Source organism: Chanodichthys erythropterus, chromosome 3, assembly GCF_024489055.1.
Source record: "Chanodichthys erythropterus isolate Z2021 chromosome 3, ASM2448905v1, whole genome shotgun sequence".
In the NCBI taxonomy this organism is placed as follows: Eukaryota; Metazoa; Chordata; class Actinopteri; order Cypriniformes; family Xenocyprididae; genus Chanodichthys; species Chanodichthys erythropterus.
In genome coordinates, this window is record NC_090223.1 from 43,229,979 (window position 1) to 43,250,761 (window position 20,783).

A 20,783-nucleotide genomic window follows, 5' to 3' on the forward strand; every position below is an offset into this window, starting at 1 on the left:
TTTCTGTGAGAAACAGGAAGAAAGCTGTATTTACCAATATCTTCTCTTCCAGCAAGATCTGAGTCATATAGACCAGGGGTTTTCAATCTTTTTGATGCCCTGGACCCCTGAATATGAGAGTCCCCTTGTGAAGGACCCCATTAAAGGCATCTATATGGAGAACGTTCTTATCTTTTTCATGTTGACCATTGAATAAAATGATTCTCATGACTTCTGATCAGTCTTTAGAAAGAAAAAAAATCTGTAGAATTTTCCTTTTTTAAATTTTTTTTATTTTAACTTTCCCACAAGCCTCCCTTGTGGGCCCCTGGACCCAATTTTGGACAAACTTTTAAGGTGCTTTTGTGTCCTTTTTGAAGCCTAAAAACTCCAGTTCCCACTTTTTGTAAGTGCATGAAAAAAGTGACCTGTACATTTTAAAAATAAATAAATCAATCAATCTCCCTCTGTGTTCCAGTGAAAGAAGAAAGTCACACAGGTTTAGAATAACATGAGGGTGAGTAAATAATGACACAATTAAATCAGTTCCAAGACTTCAGCTTCCAAGTAAATGGCGCAGATAAGATTGTAGCTCTTCTATGACTTTTATTTGAATCAATAGCACATCAACCCAAAGCCAGTGGATACAACACGCTCATTATTACTCACCATCTTGTAAAGTGGTAATTGCATCCGTCTCTTGGCTGTACTTGCTGTCTCCGACGTCATTAGTCGCCATCATTCTCAGCTTGTATGAAGTGAAGGGTTTCAGCCTGAGGGATTGCACAGCTCGTGAGCTCTCTCATATTGGACAAAGACCTTTCCCATCACAAATGATGTGGCTCAGCAGTGCATGTATGAGCTAGTATCTATAAATGTCAGGGACACAATCCATTGAAGCCCAAGGGCACACGCTGGCAATTACAGAGTTTTATCTTAACGCACTTGAGGCAGAGAGGTGAGGACAGAAATAAGATACAAAACACTTCTTATTGGAGAGCTCACATAAAGACATAAGAGCAGCATATATGCCAATACATAAACCCAGAAATATGATATGAACAACTGGAATGCAGGTAAAATATGTCAGCCAATGCAGCCTAATGGGGCTGTGCCATTAGCTGAAAAAAAGTGAATAAGGGACACAAACAAGGATTTTTAAGAATCTAATTGTATTATCAGTATTGTGAAATATATTAATATTATTATTTACATAACATATTTATATTTTATAAGATTATAATAGGAAATAATCAACAATTACTACTTTTGTTATAAAGTACAGCCATACTGGATCACCTTCTTCAGCTAATTCTAATTAAAATATATGTGATATAAAAAAATCCTCCAGCTCCTGCAGATTCTTCAGTTTTCCAGCATCTTTTGCATATTTAAACCCTTTCCAGCAGTGACTGTATGATTTTGAGATTCATCTTTTCACACTGAGGACAATTGAGGGACTCAAACTCAACTATTAAAAAAGGTTAAAACATTCACTGATGCTCCAGAAGGAAACACGATGCATTGAGAGCCGGGAGTGAAAATAGTTGAGTTTGAGTCCCTCAGTTGTCCTCAGTGTGAAAAGATGAATCTCAATATCATACAGTCACTGCTGAAAAGGGTTCAAATATGTAAAAATGCTTGAAAACTGATGAATCTGCAGGAGCTGGAGGATTTTTCTGAAGAACAGAGCTCAGTTTAACTGCTCAGGACAAACAAGAGACTCATGAACAACCATCACAAAACAAAAAAAAACGGAAGTCATGGATCATCAGGTAACCACACACAGTATTGAGAATCAATTGTTCATAAAATTTTGAGAGGGGTCATTTTAATAAATTCAGCTTTTTTTTTTTTTTGTGTAAACATCTTTTATGTAAAATATCTTACTCAGGACAATACTAAAAAAAATACATGTATTTTATATGATCTCTCTTATTTTGTTAAAATTATTCATATTTTCACAGATTCTACAAGTCGTTCACATATTTTTTTTCTTGCAACTATATACACACAAACACACATACATATACATATATATAATCAACAGTTTCTACTATTGTCTGTTGATTACTACTGTTGTCACAATTGGACAGACCTACTACATTATCTTTCTTCTGCTACTTGTATTAAAATATATGGTAACATTTTATACAGTGTCCTCGTTACAGACATTACTATAAATTATGCATAATGTGCGACTGATCCTAACCCCAACCCTATAGTAAGCACATGTAGTTAATTGTTATGACTCATTACTTAAATATATAATTTCACTGTAACACGGACACCTTAAAATAAAGTGTAAACAAATATATTAATATTATTTTAATTATATATGTATAATTTACACGATTACAATAACATAAATAAATCAACGGTAATAATAAAAAAATGACTACTTTTGTCATAATTGCACAGCCCTACTGCCTAGCCTTCTTCCATCACTTAGTGTTGAAAATCATCTGGAATTGACAGTAAAGGGAATATGTAGAAAAACTTTGCTTACATTTCTAATTTGTTCATTTCCCATTTACCCAAAACACACTGCACAGGCCAACTGGGCTCATTAACAAACTAAACATGTCGTTTAGGTCTCATAACCGATCTCTGTCGATTGAGATGAGTTGCACGGTGCTTTCCAAACGAGGGGGCTTTCCGCTATTCGTATTACTTGGTTAAAGGGAATATTTTTCCCATGATGCCCCACTCCTAAAAGCCTCCAGCTGGTAAAGACACAAATCAGTCCTAAATAATCCATTTAGCAACAATCTGGCTGTTTAAAAAAGCACTCAAAAGCTGATGGCTGAGAGAGTTTTCAGCTGAGAAAGGGGACTCATCATAATCAAGATGAGATGGCCCTCTGAATGCATATAAAATACTATTCGACTGCCCATATAATCATGGCTGCGGTTTCGACATAACTCATATGCAAAAAGCTGGAGTGCCCGTAGCCCAAGGTACTGATTGTTTCTCACTCTCTCAAATTGGATTGAGTATCATAAATTGCTGCACTGGAAAAAAGCTCCTACGCATTTAATATCACTCCCTCCATACTGCCCTTATTGCATGGCTTTCATGAGCCCTGCAGGGGAACACATGTGGCTGTGAAGCGGCGGAAATCAACTGAAATCAACTCTGTGAGGGTCACCTGAGGGTAGTCTTTAGGTAAAGCCACTGGTACTGCTGTTTGTGGGATTGTGGGGATTGAGAAATGGCAAAGGAGCTCACCTGTCTACCTCCCAGGAGGTATAATTGTGACTTATAGCGGAGGAATGGGTGAGCCAATCGCCGTTGGGTAGCTCCCGCGTCTGTAAGGTAAAGTAACGAACGGGTGATGAGCCGTCCCCTCCAGGCACCCAGTTGAGCTGCAGTTTGCGGGACTGCACGTGGTCCTGTGGCACTCGCAGCTGCCGTGGAGGCTGCGGTCTCTCTGATGGAGGAAAGATAGATGTGAAGTGTGAGTTCAGGGGTCAGGCTGGTTTTGCTGACTGTTCTTAATCACGGGACAGGACTCTTCTACTCATGTGTGCATCAGTCAGTGGGTCTTGCCCTGGCCTCTCCACCCCTCCCCACCTGTGTGACATGCAACTGCATAACCTCATCGATTTTAATGGGAGAAATCAATACGGAGAGGCATAATTGTTTATTTAAAGGTGCACCGTATCGACCGCCATTAAAGATGCAGATCATGCGCAACCAAAGCTATCGAAAGCCATGATTGCACTGGCCTTGACCGTGCAGCTTTTAAAAGGAGCAATTGAGCAGTTTCATGAGGTCAAATGATGATATGCAATCGCTCTCCATCTTTAACCCAAACTATCTTTCTGTCTTGACATTGTACAGTTTATTACCAGTGTAGCAGCTGGGATGCATATCATAGCTCTTTAGCAGTCTAAAATCACAAGTGTCTAAAGAACGATATGGATCATGCATGCATTTCATGAGAAATCATAAGGAAACTGTATTCACAATCAATTTGACTTTTGTAACGTGATGCGATTTCTGAGTGAAATAGGATATTCAATACAAATAAAAGTTTTTAAATATAAATATAAATATAAATTATTTTATTTTATTAGACATGAATAAACTACACAGATGATTCTCTCAGATTATCTAAGTAAATAGCATAGATTTTAATTTCATGTTAATTTTGTCTAACGTGATTTTTTAGAAGCAGGACCCGTTTTTGGACCAATGTTCCATTCTTATTTACGAATCTCTATCCTTTCATTTTAGGGGTGGCATTAGGATATGGGCATCCATCCATTAAAAAAAGGGGGTAATAAAGTCCTTCTGAATCAAAGCAATGTACGCACCAACTTTCAACAAATAGGGCCGTGCAACAAATTTAAGCTCCTTTTCTCTTATACCAAAACCCTCAGAAGTTTCTCTTTTAAAATTCTCGTTGTTTTGCTGTATCCTCTGAGCCTCCGTGTTCATCATTACATTGTGATTTGAATTTATAAAGTTTTAAATATGGATATTTTTCTAACAAAAATGCATTGCTTCACTTTAGAAGACCTTTATTAATCCCCTGGAGTCGTATGGATTACTTTTTTTTTATGGATGGATGCACTATTTTTGCCTTCAAAATGCAGCCCCCCATTCACAACCATTATAAACCTAGGAGGACTAAAGATATTTTTAAATATATCTCCGATTGTGTTCATCTGAAAGAAGGTTAATTTTCATTTTTGGGTGAACTATCCCTTTAAAGTCGCAATGTAATGAAACTAGCAACAGATCTTTTCTTCCATATTGTGACGTACATCCAAGTGAAACGGATTATCAAAAGAGAAAAAAAAAGTCTGTCAGTTCATTTTGATTAAACATTATGCACTCAAAATACCCCAAAAGAAACATGCACAATCATTTGTAATAAGATCAATAACATTTAGAAAATATGTAGGTTTAATTTATATTTCACGTCAAAGAAAAATGGGCATTGTGTATTTAGGTATGTGTCTGCATCACCTCTAATCTCAGTAGTTATGACCACAGCCTGAGCAGGTGCTCCCCAGCCCTGCTCCGTCTTGGCGGAGATGCGAAAGATGTAGGCCGACTCTGGGGTCAGGTTGGAGGCGGTGAAATGACGGGTATCAGGACCCACCTCTACTGTGATGAACTGGTTGGGATCCCCAGAATCCAGACGGTAAGCTACCTGGTATCCTATAAAACAGTCATTAGGTCATCTGAGGTGAGTCTTGATCCTCTGTCAATCTCATGTCTACGGCGAGACAGCTTAAGCTGCCTTTACCAACATCAAAAGTCTGAATAACATTTCTACAAACTTTGAGAGTAGTTTCTAGTTATGAGAAATCAAAGTACGAAAGGACAGGAGGAAAATATCTCCTCAAAAATTCATTTGTAGAAAAACAACAGCAGGTTTATAAGACGAATGGCTTTCAAAAAGGCTTCAGTGCACTGGAAAATTTGGTCTATCAGCATCTATTTTAAATTCAGCTCTGGTTACAGCTGCAGTCATTGCTTCCCTTTACTCCAAAAAGACTTTATTTAAATGTGTCTTTCATTGGCGATGTCTTCTGCCTTACCTTCATTCCCTATATCAAATTTAATCCAAATGTCAAATTCAATGCACAAGAGAAAAGAACCACAAACAAAATGGTGATGCATAACAAACCTGCATGAAATGAAATATGTTTCTGTTTTACACTGTACCTCCAGTATGGCTCAGGCACTTCTTTATCAACTCCAAACAAGAATTATGTTCTTTTAACTCATTTTATACTGGATATTATTTAGCATTATCATTAATTGCCATTATTGCAATTATTCGCTTCAAAGCTAAAACCAACCCATAATCTATGGGTAAAAATAATTCACCAAAAGCTTCAGCTCAAACTGAAGCAGTTTAAAAATAAATTAAAAAATCTGTTATTTTATAATTGTATTAAATTTGATGTTGGTTGAAGCATTTGATGGGACAAAAATAGCAGGTCCTTATCTTTAATTACAGGTTAGAATCTGCTAAAATCAACACTTACACACATCATTTTGCTTTCTTTCCTTAAATAGAATGTGTGTTAAAGGGATAGTTCACCGAAAAAAAATAAAATTCTGTCATTTACTCACCCTCAAGTTTCTCTGATAACACTTTATTTTAGGGTATTTTAACTACAGTAGTCAACATTTGAAGTGGATCAAAGTTGTCCTAAAATTTTCTTCTTAGGACAGCTTCGTCTTTGATTAACTTTTTTGATCCACTTCAGATGTTGACTACTATAGTTTGTTATTAGCATGCATATTACTAGAATATTGGCACATATTAAGAACATATTAATGTCTTATTCTGCATGACCTTATTCTACATTATTAATCCTACCCCATACCTAAACTTAACAACTACCTTACTAACTATTAACAGTAAATTAGGAGTTTATTGAGGGAAAAGTCGTAGTTAATAGTTTATATGTGTTCCCTATACTAAAGTGTTACCATTTTTCCAAACCTGTGTGAATTTCTTTCTTCTGCTGAACACAAAAGAAGATATTTTGAAGAATGTTGGTAACCAAACAGTTGATGGGCCCCATTGACTTCAATAGTATAAAAAAATAAATAAATAAAATAAATAAATAATATTAAAGTCAATGGTGCCCATCAACTGTTTGGTTACCAACATTCTTCAAAATTCATTCACAACATTCTTCTTTTGTGTTCAGCTGAAGAAAGAAATTCACACAGGTTTGGAATAACTTAAGGGTGAGTAAAAGTTTTAATTTTTATAACTATCCCTTTAAGCTAATAATTACAAAAAAGCCTTTTTAATTCCTTTAATCCTTTTTTTTTATACCTAATATTTATTTACAAATTTTTTTAGTTTTAAAGGTTTAACAAAACAAAATCAAAATCTATTCAAGTCCCCCTGGAACCTACACTCTAAAAAAAATAATCCAAGTTGGGTTAAATATGGACAAACCCAGTGGTTGGGTTAAATGTTTGACCCAACCTACTGGGGTAGCTTTATTTCACTCAACTATTGATTAAAGATTACTATATTGCTCACTTAAAATGAACTGAAAATAGGTTGGACATGAACATTTATTAATATGTTTAATAAATAATAATTAAATAATTATTAATAAATGCTCACCTTTTGATTATTACTGTTGCCTCTAGTAATTATATGTCTGATTTTACATTTTAAGATAGGGATATAGAAATTTTTAATCAATAGTTGAGCTAAATCAAACTACCCAGCAGGTTGGGCAAACATTTAATCAAACTGCTGGGTCAAAAAAACACAATCGCTGGGTTTGTCTATATTTAACCCAACTTGAGTTGTTTTAAGCCCAGCATTTCTTTTAGAGTGTACTTAGTTATCCCTGGTTGGGAATCATTGAATAATTGAATAAGCACATTATGCTAAGTTATAAAGTATATTTATATTAATATATCAGTATACTGGGAATCACTGTTCAGCATTATTCAAATATGAAAAATAACTAACTAAATAAATAATGTATATTGCTATTAAATAATAAAAAAAAAAATGTTTTAGGCATGTTGTAGATCCCAACTTAGAGACTGAACAAGCATGGTTTGACACAGTAGTGTACAGGGCATAACAAGCTAGGTCTGCCGAGCGTCCGTCTGCATCATGTTTGTGGGAATGACACGTGTTGCAAACCGCAAGCAAAACAAATGATAACATTAACGGGAAACATGTTGAAATGGAATGTGTGGGCAGAGCTTGGCCGTGGGAGAGACGGAACATTATTCAACCATCTATTTATCTTTCAGGAGGCTTGCACTGCATGTTGGCCCCCTTGGCTGTGCAAAACAAAATTAGGCCATCCCACATTGTGAGACTGCATCACTTGAGGGCTGCCATTTCATCCTAATGTCCACTTCAGCCATGAGGGGCAGGGGGAAATCACATACATTCATCCTCGAACGCACACACACACACACACACACACACACACACACACACACACACACACACACACGCATACACCATCTCTTCCCGGTTACTTCAACGTCCAATTCTCTGTTTCTAGAGATACAGAGAGTACCGTGGGCAGAAAGCAGCCCTTTCACTCAACATTTGCGCAGCTCCGACAGCCTATGAACCGTGCATAGTTTATTAGGGCTTTGCTTTTGGGAAAGGGTTTCTACTGTGAGGGCATCAGCCCATGTGATTGGCTAGGTCACCACCCCACAAACTCCTGCAGCTCTATTTTCCTCATTCATTGCCTAGTGATTACAGGTCCTGCAGCGGCCAGCAGAAACACTCACAAGGGCAGTGCCACGGTGGAAAGGGCAGGAAAGCCCAGCGCTCTGCCACTGAATCTCAGTAAGAGACGTTCTCATCAGCACCTGCTTTCAAAGCATTTCCTTTCTTCAAGATGCAGCAAATTAGAGGCATGCCAGGAAATCTCGTTCTTCTTCTTTCAAAGAGCTCTCCCTGCGACTTCAATCTACATAACCAGCATCTCTTGATCTGCTGAAGTATGACATGAAAACAGAGTGCAAAATAACAGTGCGTGTGGCGTGTTCGTCTGGGAGCGTTGCGGTGTTGAGGTAATTAACCAGGTTCCGCTGGCAGGGACTTCTTTACATCTATTTAGCTTGTGTTCACAACACACGTCTGAGCTCCGATTTGATTTAGAATGGCATTTTCTGCACACTTCCTCTGTTAAACCCTTCATTTTTTGTGCTTGAACAAGGCGGCTGGAGTCAGATTAAGAGCAACTACTCGATCTACTGCAAAATCCAAAGCAAACTCCCATTCCCAGCCACGGACTTTAATGGTCAGGTTTGCTGATGCTTCTGGGAACACACAAAATATTTTTTCAGCAGCTTTGAAAACAGGATTACATTTAGGCTTTGCTGTAAACAAAAGTCTCTGCAGGAAAATCCAGCCAAAGCTGGTAGCTGTTTTTTGGAACATGAAGGCTGGTTGTTTCTAAACGGTCTAAACTTGAAATTAGCTGGTGAAAGATGGTGGACGAGTGGTTCTCATGGTGAAAGGGCAGTATTCACATTTCTTACTTCAGTTACAAACACATTTAAATATACCATGCTGAAAACAGACCTGAGAACCAAAGAGATTTGCTTTATTTTGAGTGAATACGACGCATTATTTTGAGTGAATACGACTTAAATTTTGGGCAGTTTCACACACAAAGCAATCAAATGAATTCAGGAGACTTGAAATACCGGACACAAATGCTTTTTTGAGCTTGACAGTTACAATCATTGTCATTCTTGTGTTTATTAAATAGAAAGACAAGTGGGTGAGTAAATTATAGGATTTTTTATTTTGCTCCTGCAAAGCAGCCTCTCTTTTTATTCATTTTGGACACCATAAAAGCCATTTTTGTACAATTAAAATGGTTTGTTCTATATATATTTTTTTAACAGCTGCTATATTTTTGAACTTTTAACAACTGGTATGTTAACTTTACTATGACTGGCTAAAGTGTGCAATTTTTGTGCCATTAAAATCACCAAAAGAAATTGAACAAATAATGATCCTGATATGACGGTTGATATTTTCCAGCAAACAGAGCAATGTTTTGATAGCATTCCAAAGACACTGTTTACACGTTTTGGGGGACAACAGCTAATGACCAGCCAATGACCGGTTTAGAGCATCTAGAAACTTGCAACTGTGTTCCAAAACACAGCTATAGCATCTTAAGCTCTTTATTTCCAACAGGGATTTACAAGACTGCTGGTTAAACAGTCATGCTGTGCCACATTCCAGACTAAAATGAACCGGGTACACGCTTTCAATCTCATTTTTCTTCAGTATACACACCATAACAAAGTCCCAATTTTTCCCAAACATCATAAAATAGCTGAAATTGTCCTCATTTTTATTCAAAATTAATGCTTCATGAAAAGGATTCTATCAACCCAAGTCAAACGACGTGTTTGGATCTCATCTTTGCATCGCTGAGATTGCGTGTATTCTTCTCCGGTGTGATTTGCACAGGCAGCATGATTTGGCAGGCGGCTATTCCGAGCTTCATTCACTTGAGGTGTTAGTCAGACTAATCTCATTAAAACGCAGGGATTTTCTCCTTTCCGGCTCCTTCTTCCCGTATGAGGAATTAGTCTCAGGTGCACGGTGACATGGCTTCATTCACTGAGCGGAGGGAAGAAACAGGCTCTGCTCTGAGGCAGATACTGCCAGCCCAATGCATTTCACGCTCTCATGTAGGCCAGATCAAGTACTGAGGAGACTGTTTTTAATGTGAGGTGAAGTACATGAAAGCAGCTTTGCACTTGAATCCAGGCTACATGGGTCAGCCGAGACCGTTCACACAAGAAGAATGGAAATATATTGCAAAAAAATTATTGACAATAAATCATCACATTTTTCTTTTCTTTACTGAATAGAATGAATCCTTGAATTAGTCAAACTGACTGGTGAATCAGTCTATATACATAGGATTCATCAGTCTGAATCATGGACTGAATTAATCAGATATATAATTTCCTAAATGAACTGTCTTGGATTACTCACTCACAGAAATCTAGGTTATTATGCCTGACTATAAATAAATGTTGGATAATTTTTGGAAGTCAAACCTAAACTTAAAACACTTCCATTCAAAAGTTTGGGATCACTTATGCTCAACAAAGCTACATTTATTTGATCGAAAATACAGTAAAATTGTGAAATATCAATGCGATTTAAAATAATGGTTTCTTTTTAAATATATTTTATTTAAAATCTAATTTACTCCTGTAATGCAAAGCTGAATTTTCAGCATCATTACTCCAGTCGTCAGTGTCACATGCTCTTTCAGAAATCACTCTAATATGATGATTTGCTGCTGAAGAAACATTTATTATTATTATCAATGTTGAAAACAGTTGTGCTGCTTAATATTTTTGTGGAAATCATGCAACTATTTTTGATTATTTGATTAATAGAAAGTATAAAAGAACAGCATTAATTTGAAATATTTGTAATTAATATATATATATATATATATATATATATATATATATATATATATATATATATATATATATATATATATATATATATATATATATATATATATATATATATATTGTAACAATGTAAAAGTCCTTGCTGAATAAAAGTATAAAAGACTCTAGACTTTTAAACAGTAGTGTAATAATATGATAAGAATATTTAGGAAAAATCTGTTTTCAATTTAATTTCATTGGTGTCTAAGAGAAGGAAATTAGCTATTATTTTTCTCTTACCCATTATAATGCCGTTGGGGTCCACAGGGGGCTGCCAGACCACCCTCACCTCTGTCAGACGCACCTCCGGGAACACAAGTCTCATGGGTGGTCCAGGAACTGTTGAAAGAGAAAACGAGGGGCCAAAGATAAGACTGTATCATCACATGACTCTTACATTAATTAAAACACCTATAAACAATATTTAAATCTAAACATTCCTCTTAAATTATAGCCGAAACCACGAGCCCAAATCAAAGAGCTTTAATAGAGGTTATTTAGCTTTCAACGCAGCAGCAGCCCTCTGAGACAGTCTCTGAAATGGTATTTACGTCAGGATAAGGTCATTATAAGAAAAAACCTGGTTTGAAAAGGACAACAAAGAAAATGTAACATTCATAAAAAGACAAAAACACAGGAGATGAGGAGAAAGAGACAGTTATGACAGCACTCAAACTGGCAGTTTAATGAACATATTCTGGATTAAATCTCTTCAGTGGTTAACAAAGTCCATCTGTGAGAGTGAATGCTTGTGTTCCATCCATCTGTGCATAGAATCCGCTTTACTCTTAAGACAATAATGTGAAGTCTGAAAAAGAATTAGAGCTGTTTTGAGTGGTTGTTAGCATGTTGCTGTGGAATTTTGAGTGGTTAATAGGGGGTTTTGGGGGTTGCTAGGGGTGATGCTAAGATGCTGCTAAGAGGTGTTCTGAGTGGCTACTAGGGGGTTTAAGTGGTTTGTCAGGGTGTTGCTATGTGACTGCTAAGAAATTCTGAGTGGTCATTAATTTTCTAAGTGGTTACTAGGGTGTTTTAGGTGGTTGCCAGGGAGATTTTATATGGCTGGTAAGAAGTTCTGAGTGTTTGTTAGAATGTTGCTATGGTATTCTGAGTGGTTACAAAGGTTGTGGGTGGTTGTCAAGATGTTGCTATGCAGCTAGGGTATGGTAGGTTTCTTGTTAGGGATTTGCAGTGTGGGTGCTATTGTATTCAGGGTGGTTGCTAGAATGTTGTGGGTGGTTGTCAAGGCGTTGCTATGCAGCTGCTAAGAGGCTCTGAGTGTTTTTTTTAAGCATGCTGCTATCAAGTTGCTAGGGTATGGTAGGTTTCTTGTTAGGGATTTGCAGTGTGGGTGCTATTGTATTCAGGGTGGTTGCTAGAATGTTGTGGGTGGTTGTCAAGGTGTTGCTATGCAGCTGCTAAGAAGTTCTGAATGTTTTTTTTAAGCATGCTGCTATCAAGTTGCTAGGGTATGGTAGGTTTCTTGTTAGGGATTTGCAGTGTGGGTGCTATTGTATTCAGGGTGGTTGCTAGAATGTTGTGGGTGGTTGTCAAGGTGTTGCTATGCAGCTGCTAAGAAGTTCTGAATGTTTTTTTTAGCATGCTGCTATCTAGTTGCTAGGGTATGGTAGGTTTCTTGTTAGGGATTTGCAGTATGGGTGCTATTGTATTCAGGGTGGTTGCTAGAATGTTGTGGGTGGTTGTCAAGATGTTGCTATGCAGCTGCTAAGAAGTTCTGAATGTTTTTTAGCATGCTGCTATCAAGTTGCTAGGGTACGGTAGGTTTCTTGTCAGGGATTTGCAATGTGGTTGCTAATGTATTCATTGTACTTTCTAGAATGTTGTGGTGGTTGTCAAGGCATAGCTTTGCGGCTGTTAAAGTGTTCTGAGTGGTTGTTAGCACAATGCCATGGCGATAATGGGTGATTGCCAAAGTGTTGCTATGTAGTTGCTGAGATGTTCTGGGTGGTTGTTAGCACATTATTAGTTGCAAGGGTGTTGTAGTTTGGTTGCCAGGGTTCTGTGGGTCCTCTGTCTGTTTGCATGCTGCTATGAAGGCACGTGATATGAGGTATAATTCAAGTTAGCTGCCAAAGTCTGTTTAGTGTGTGTGGTTCGTTAATTCAGATCTGTTCACATCTGCCTTAGCAAACACTACTAATGATTAGTTGTCGGCCAGTGAGTGGCAAAATCTGGTCTCTGGTCAAAAGACTTTGTCGTCTTGCCCTTGACAAGAGTATTTGGAGCCATGCTGCTCCATGAGTGCTGCCACATGGCACACCTATTCACTCTACCCCTTCTGAAGCGGGCCATCGCTGAGTCACATGTTCTGCTAGACACCAAGGCTCTATCATTGTATGTAAAGACTGAAGCTAAGCATTGCTGAGGGGCGATCTGCTGCCTACAGGAGGAGATCAATGATGACTGGAGGATATAATGACTGTTGCGTCCTACTGAAGGACACAGTGCGCCACCGGTGCTAAAAGAGGGCTCTGCTAAAGGCCTTGATTAAGGATGATGTTTCCTTCCCCTGCTGGTGCATCTCAGCTCTAAACATACACACTTTCCCCTCTCTCCAAGGCATCTGTGACAGGCCTATACATCCACTAACAGGACACCTGTGGAGCGACAGATAACATGGAGGGAATCCAATAACGGTGGTGGTCCTGAGGTACACACACACACACACGCAGGAAATGGCACTGCAAACACACCATTGCTGTTGTACGAGAATCTCTGTGCTGTACAAATGTGGAACAAACACAATCAACGTTTGTGCCGTCCCTCGACTGCTTCTTTATTTCTCTCTGGATTCCCCCAGTCGATGCGGTCGGTTAGGCGGATTCTATGTTTCATTTCCTGGACATTAAGGAACTTATAAATCTAACACATCTGACAGCGATTTGATTTGTATTGCTTTTTGCAGTCATAGTGTGTGAGACCGTGGGGACACATGTCCACAAGAAGAAGCTCTTACAGTAGAGAGTGCTTTTCCCAAGATGCCTCTTTCTCTTGCCAATGTATTGCTCGCATTCATCATCCTGCTATCAGCCCTCCATGTGCCACTAGGCTTATATGGAGATTACACGCACAAGAGGGGTAGCTACTTATGATGCACGACTCATGACTTGAGTGCATTTATTCTGCATCTACAATTAGAAAATCAGTTAATTAATTACTTCTTTTAGCGGGTCACTAATAAACACTTTCCTGCCAATCTTTTCAGAGACATGCGAACATTAATGACTTTAAAGCTAATCTAATCACAGTAAAAAAAAAAAAAAAAAAAAGAAAAAAAGAAAAGAAAAAAGATCTGTCCAATTTGCGGCCTGGTTTGCTGATACGTCTCTGATTAAATCCAATTACAGGATATTAGGTTTAGGCAAACAAAAGCCAGGACAATCACTCAAATCCACTCCAAACAGGATGGACGGCCTGTAGCATCACCAAACCCTTGCCTACACCATCCGGGCCTGGCTAAAATGGTGCTGTACCATTAGTCCTTAATGAGGTCTGTTCTGGAGGGGAATTTAAAAGGCAAACACACAGATAATTGCTGCCAAGGTCGAGTGATCACAGACGGGGGGACATGCTGCCCGGGTCCTGCGCTTCCATCATAAAAGTGCGGCAGTGAAATGGCCCGCGATCTCCACGTCTGTCGAGGGGGAGCTCCATTTACAGCCACGTTTAAAAGAGACCTGTTATCTCTTATTCAGAGAGCAGCACAGTGCTGACCGCGGGCGTGCAGACTCCATTAATGTGACTCTGTAGCCGGCTGGATTAAGGGCTGACCCCTGTATATCACATAGTGGGCTTCTTTAAATGCCTCTCACAAGCCAGGGTAAAAGGCTTCTATGGCTATCCCCATGACGTCCACACTTTTGATAACATTTTTGGTTTGTGAGGCAAGTTAAACTGCTCAAAACTGCACAATGTGACACTAGTGTGGCTTAGTAACCGGGCTGTAACTATCATTTTGAGGGGGACGTGATGTTGTAGCTGCTTTACAAATACATTTTTATAATATTTACATTAAAGCATATATAAGTTTTTATATTTACATTTGAGGTTATAATGTTTAAGTATAATTTATTTAATTATTATTATTGATTTATGTCCTAAAATAATTAATACATTTAGGTAATTTGAATAGGGCTGCACAATTTATTGCACAATACGAAAAATAACATTAAACTTAAAACGCGATTCTCTTTTTCGCGGCTTGTCAATGAAATATGGTTCCAAATGCTAATCCATCTGAAAGCACTGCGAGTTTGAGTCGCTTATAATGTACATTTGAAAAAGCAACATGCGTCAAATATCTTTCCAGACATGAGAAGCATTTATTAACATCTTGTCCAACAAAAGACAACATTTAATAACATGTTTTTACTCCAAACTCACTTCATAACGTGTGATGATGTGGCTTCTTACGCAGAATAAGGCAGTCGTGTGTTTATTAGTCATGTTTAATCGAAGCGCTTCAATCGTCTGTTTATTCAGCTACAGCGATATGGCGCGTGTTATCTACAGTACTTCTGCGGCAGGGCATATTTGGAGTTTCTGTGTGAGAGCGCCTTCTGGCTTTCAGATGAAGAAGCATTTACTAATGTTCACAGAGCCGTACAGCTCCGACAAGCTGCACATAAATTAATCGCAGCCTTTGCCAAAATGCATGCGCTTTTATCACGATAAATCGTGCAGCCCTAAATTTGAACTTGTGATTATATTTCCGTGTCTCGAACAGAGATATTTACATAATTGCAGGAAGGGGCCTCAAGAGAATCCAAGAACAGACACAATGTTGCAAATCTACACAGAATCTGTGAATATGTAGTGCACTTCTGAGAACTGTCATCACACACAGCACTACAAGCTACACCAGGCCTCTGTCTATATTGCGTATGCCAGGAGCTGCCACTACTTAAAGAAGTTGTTAAATACAGTTTGAATACATTTCAGTCAGGACCACTTCGTCAAGTATTTAATTTATTTCATTATAGCATACAGTTTGTGTTGGCGTGTATGGTTCTGTTCTGGGCAAAACTCCCCACGCTTGTCCATGCAGCCATGCTTGGATAGAGCGGGGAGAGCATCAAGTATAAACCCCCCTGGGGTACAGAACAGATCCAATATAAGCATACATAATTACAGTTCATAATTACATGAGTTTGTAGAAAATGCAAAATACATTCTAGAAAATGTTCAAAATAGTGAACTGTGTACAGAAAAGAACAAGTTAGATAAGATTACAAGTTTGGTTAGGTGGAGTTGGGGTTGGAGGAGGGAGTGTGAATTGCGAGCAGCAAAGCAATAGAAGAGATGCTGAAAGTGTGGGAATTTAAATGGCCCGCTACGATAGGTGTCAAAACTGGATTGGTACACGTCAGCAACAGCTGATTATCGGCCAACGCGATACCATGAGCAATACATTTGTTACTGTATTTACTAATCTTTGTTAACATTAGTTAATGAAAATACAGTAGTTCTTTGTCTGTTCATGTTAGTTCACAGTGCATTAACTAATGTTAACAAGATTTTAATAATGTATTAGTAAATGTTGAAATGAACATTAACAAAGATTAATAAATGCTGTAGAAGTGCAGTTCATTATTAGTTCATGTTAACTAATGAACCTTATTGTAAAGTGTTACCAAAATAATAAAATACTACGCCATAGTTCACCATTGTCTTTAGACCAGGTTTTTGTTGGTCAAATGGTGCAGTCATTTTCAGTTGCCTCAAAATAGCAACATGCCAACAATGCGCCTGGACACACCTCGTTTTCAGACCAGCACGCCCATGGGCGAACAGATGCGTGCGAGTACATTTGCTATTTAAACAACATGGCGCACGTCATGAAGATGATAACTGCGTCTTGCTGAGACTAGCAAAAAACAATTGAGTTGCGCCTGGTGCCTCATTGCGCCATGAGTATGATAGGGCCCTTAGTCTTGAATATGTGGTTACAGTCTAGTTCAATAACAAATTATTCTTCCTTTTCCATTGAGATATATAGATAACAAAAATAATTTCTAAGTAAAGAACTGATGGTAGATGGTTTGTATTTAATATTAAGTTTCCAAGTATAACATCCTCGAATGAATTAAATCAACTTTAACAACAAGAAATAAATTACACAGTGTGCACTTCACCTGCTTTGTCTAACAAATCTCTTGGTACACTGCATAAGGCAATTGTTTCTCTGGAACAACCTTGAGGGAGGCCTTATTTGTGCCGTTTCCCAAAAACACATTTCTGCTATGTCCCTTATGGCCCTGTTGGCTGTATAGCAATCATATAAGAGTGCATTAGTTCCAACTGTTATCTGTCTGTAATCCTGACCAGAGTGAATCACTGTTATAATAGATAGCAAACTATTATACCTCTCTTCAGAAAGCTTTCATTCCTCAAAATCAGCCAACCCTTCAAAGTCTATTTAAGTTGAAGTCCATAAAGTAGTCATTTGGAGGCCATCCTCACCGACAGAGTTTTTGTGGTGTTGTACTGTAAATGTACCTCTATAACAAATCTAATCTTTAAAAAAACAAAAACAAAAACAAAAAAACATTTCAGTGGGATATTTAATGGCCTGTATAGCGGGAAAAGAGGTAAACGACAGTGTCCGAATCAATTTAAGTGAATGCAAAGGCACAGAATGTATATCAAACAAATGAAGCATCAAAAGCTACAGAAGACCTTCAAAAAAAGTGTCTGAAAGAGCTTAAGCCCAAATGCCATTTTATCTTTTTTATTCTATAAAATCCAAGGCCACATCAATCTGTACACTTCTCGTGCACAGAGCAAATGGCCATTACTCATGACAGCTCATAAACTTACACTGCTTGGTCAAGGAGGGTACACATAAAACAGAGTTACAGCATTAAAGGGAGAGTTCGCTCAAAAATGAAAATTCAATCATTATTCATCTCATGCCGTTTTAAACCCATATGAGTTTCTTTCTTCCTTGAAACAAAAAAGGAGACATTTAGTTTAATCTTAACATGGATCTTTTTAGAACGATGACAGTTAAGTGCCATTTTAGCTAAATAAATTTGAAAAACACCTTAAGTAATATACCATACATAAATCTTCTGAGGCCACAAAACAGTTTATATGAGGAACAAACCAAATTTAAGCCATTATTTACTGCTAATCGTCTTCCCCAGTAAATTCCTGAGAACTATTGGCTGTACCATTCTGTGCCTGTAAGCGCAAGATGACATGATGAATAAAGCGGACTTTAATAATAAACATGGGGGAAATACAAAAGCACATACTACATAGACGAGAACCGACAGAGAACTGAACACAACAGGGAGCTTAAATACAAGATGAACACAATGACTGACAGGTGTAAAATATTAGTAATCAGACACTAACAAGAAGATAATCATTAACCAATGAAACAGGAACTAAACGGAATAGACAAAACAGGAACTAATAGAACAGAATTACAAAATAGAAGTCCATAATCACGACATTGACAGTTGAATTTAGATTTGTGAATGAATCAGTTCAATTTGTGAACTAGATCAACAGGTTCACTGAAAGTCAAAAAAAAAATGATTCATTCACTGATTTGGTTCTCAAGCTGAACTCACTGAATCAATGATCCGGTCACAGCAGTGCTGAATAAGGATTTATACTTCAATTTGTTCCTCACACAAAGCCTTTGTGGCATAAAAATGCTTGGAATATTTCACAAAAGTTGTTGACAATATGTATAAGATGCTTTCCTGGTGTTTTTATTTTTTATTATTGACTATGTACTGTTGTTGTGTGAACTGCATTAAAAATACTTTGTATTCCACAGAAATAATGGCAATATTTTTTGGAGAAATATTCCATTAAGTGCCCTATAAGGTCATCAAATTATATGAAAATATGCCCACCATCATCCTTGGTCCTCTCCAGGACTGCGGGGCTGCTGAGTTGCCCATCTCCAATTCGTGTAAAAGCCAAAACTTGGATTTCGTACTGGACATATTTACGCAGGTTCCTCAGCAAGACAGACTGAGTCAGATTCCCTTTTACCACGTTCACCTGTGCCTCCGAATCTGAGTCTTTCTCTTTGTAGAGAACCTGGAAGAAAAGTATATAAAGCATGTTTACAGCTCATGCCACTGTTGTGTGCTTTTGTGATTGTGAATGACTTTAATTTAAGATCACATTAAATGGAAACACACAGGGATAGCTGTTAGTAAAGCAGAATGGCGTAAAGTTGGTTCCTCTGGGTCCTCCCATAAAGCCTCCTGTCTTAATTACTGTTGACTTTAAACCAGAGAAGCTTTTCTGAACATATGGGTACACATCAACTCATCTAACTGCAAATATTTATCTTTCTTCGAGGGTCAGACTTTCAATGAATGCATGAATGACCAAGTTCATTACTTGAAATGAAATTAAAATGCTACTGGAACATGCTTTATAGGGAAAAAAAAAAAAACATTATGATGGTATTATATGACATAAAATGCATAAAAAGTTAAAGGGGTTATACCAAACTTCCAGGAAGTTTGTCATCATATGACCCATATACACTGCAGTAATTTTTGTCTTAGTTTTTAAGATAGATTTAAATAAATAAATGTATTTATATACAGTATCTCTCTCTCTCTCTCTCTCTCATATATATATATATATATATATATATATATATATATATATATATATATATATATATATATATATATGTATACACTTACAGAAATATATTTCAAGGGTAGTAGAGCTGCAAAGAGTAGTTATTATAGGAAATGTTGGCTTTCAATAAAGAATAAAAACAATGCCTCCTCTTCTCAAGAGGAAAAACTTAAAATCTTGCATGTCATTTCATCATACAGAACATGGTTTAAGGGGTCGATCATACATGAGAAAAAACCTTTATTTACTTCTGAGACACTTATTATACTGAGCCAAGGGCTCCTTCAGCAGACGTTGTTTCAGAGTAACTCAGCGCACTACTTGACTTCAGTCAGAGGTCATTTTCATTTGTGTAAAATCACAAAGAATGTAAAAAAACCCAAACAACAACAGAGAGCTAATCTCACAAGTAACCACCTTGTATCCGAGGATGTTTCCGTTCTGCTCGTGCTCAGGAACAGGGCCCCAGGTTACCAGGATGCGACTGGAGCTCATGGCCTCTGCCGTCACATTTTCCGGAGCCCCCGATGGCACTGAACAAACAGACAAAGACAAATCACACTCCCTTATCGCACAGTGCCTTAACACACAGCCCTGAGTACTGAGTAAACTCACGTGGATTAGTCACCTGTCCAATGTCATGGGGAGGAAAGACAGCAAACAGCATTAGCGTGTGAGCAGCAAACAATAGTGTGAATGTGAGGAGACAGTGAACAGATCACTGAAAGACTGACAAACCTCCAGCACCAGGCCACATATCATGCAGTATGGCCAGCCCAGAACGTCCCTACATGTGGGCTGCTAGCCACACAAATACATAACGACTGCCCGTGCACACAAACTTCATTTTCTGATTACGGTCATCCAAGCGCAGCTTTCCAAATGACTATTAATTTTGAAGTGTGCAATTTCTGAACCACTAGTGGTACGAAATGGAATTACAATATGTTTGAGTGGCACAACTAACAGCACTGACTTATTCATTCATTACTTGACGAAATGGATGCGTTTGGGGTGAGATAACCAGATCAACCAATCAATGTAATGTATTTCTTTCAGTATTCTTTGATGAATAGAAAGTTCAAAAGAACAGCATTTATTTGAAATATAAATCTTTTGTAGGTCACACTTTAGTTTAGGGTCCAGTTCTTAATATCAACTAACTATTAACTACGTCT

At 37.8% G+C, this 20,783-nt stretch overlaps 1 protein-coding gene across 5 annotated transcripts in view; it reads right to left on the reverse strand.

Annotated features, from left to right (window-relative positions):
• Positions 1-20,783, reverse strand: part of sdk1a (sidekick cell adhesion molecule 1a) — a 349,997-nt gene that overhangs the window by 32,098 nt on the left and 297,116 nt on the right. For all 5 annotated transcript variants that reach the window (XM_067382425.1, XM_067382423.1, XM_067382422.1 and 2 more), the window contains 6 exons: positions 20,023-20,138; positions 18,855-19,044; positions 11,200-11,298; positions 4,960-5,154; positions 3,211-3,412; positions 649-752 (listed from right to left, as the gene is read on the reverse strand). In XM_067382425.1, the coding sequence (XP_067238526.1) occupies positions 649-752; positions 3,211-3,412; positions 4,960-5,154; positions 11,200-11,298; positions 18,855-19,044; positions 20,023-20,138 (906 nt within the window). The remainder of the gene's footprint in view (positions 1-648; positions 753-3,210; positions 3,413-4,959; positions 5,155-11,199; positions 11,299-18,854; positions 19,045-20,022; positions 20,139-20,783) is intronic.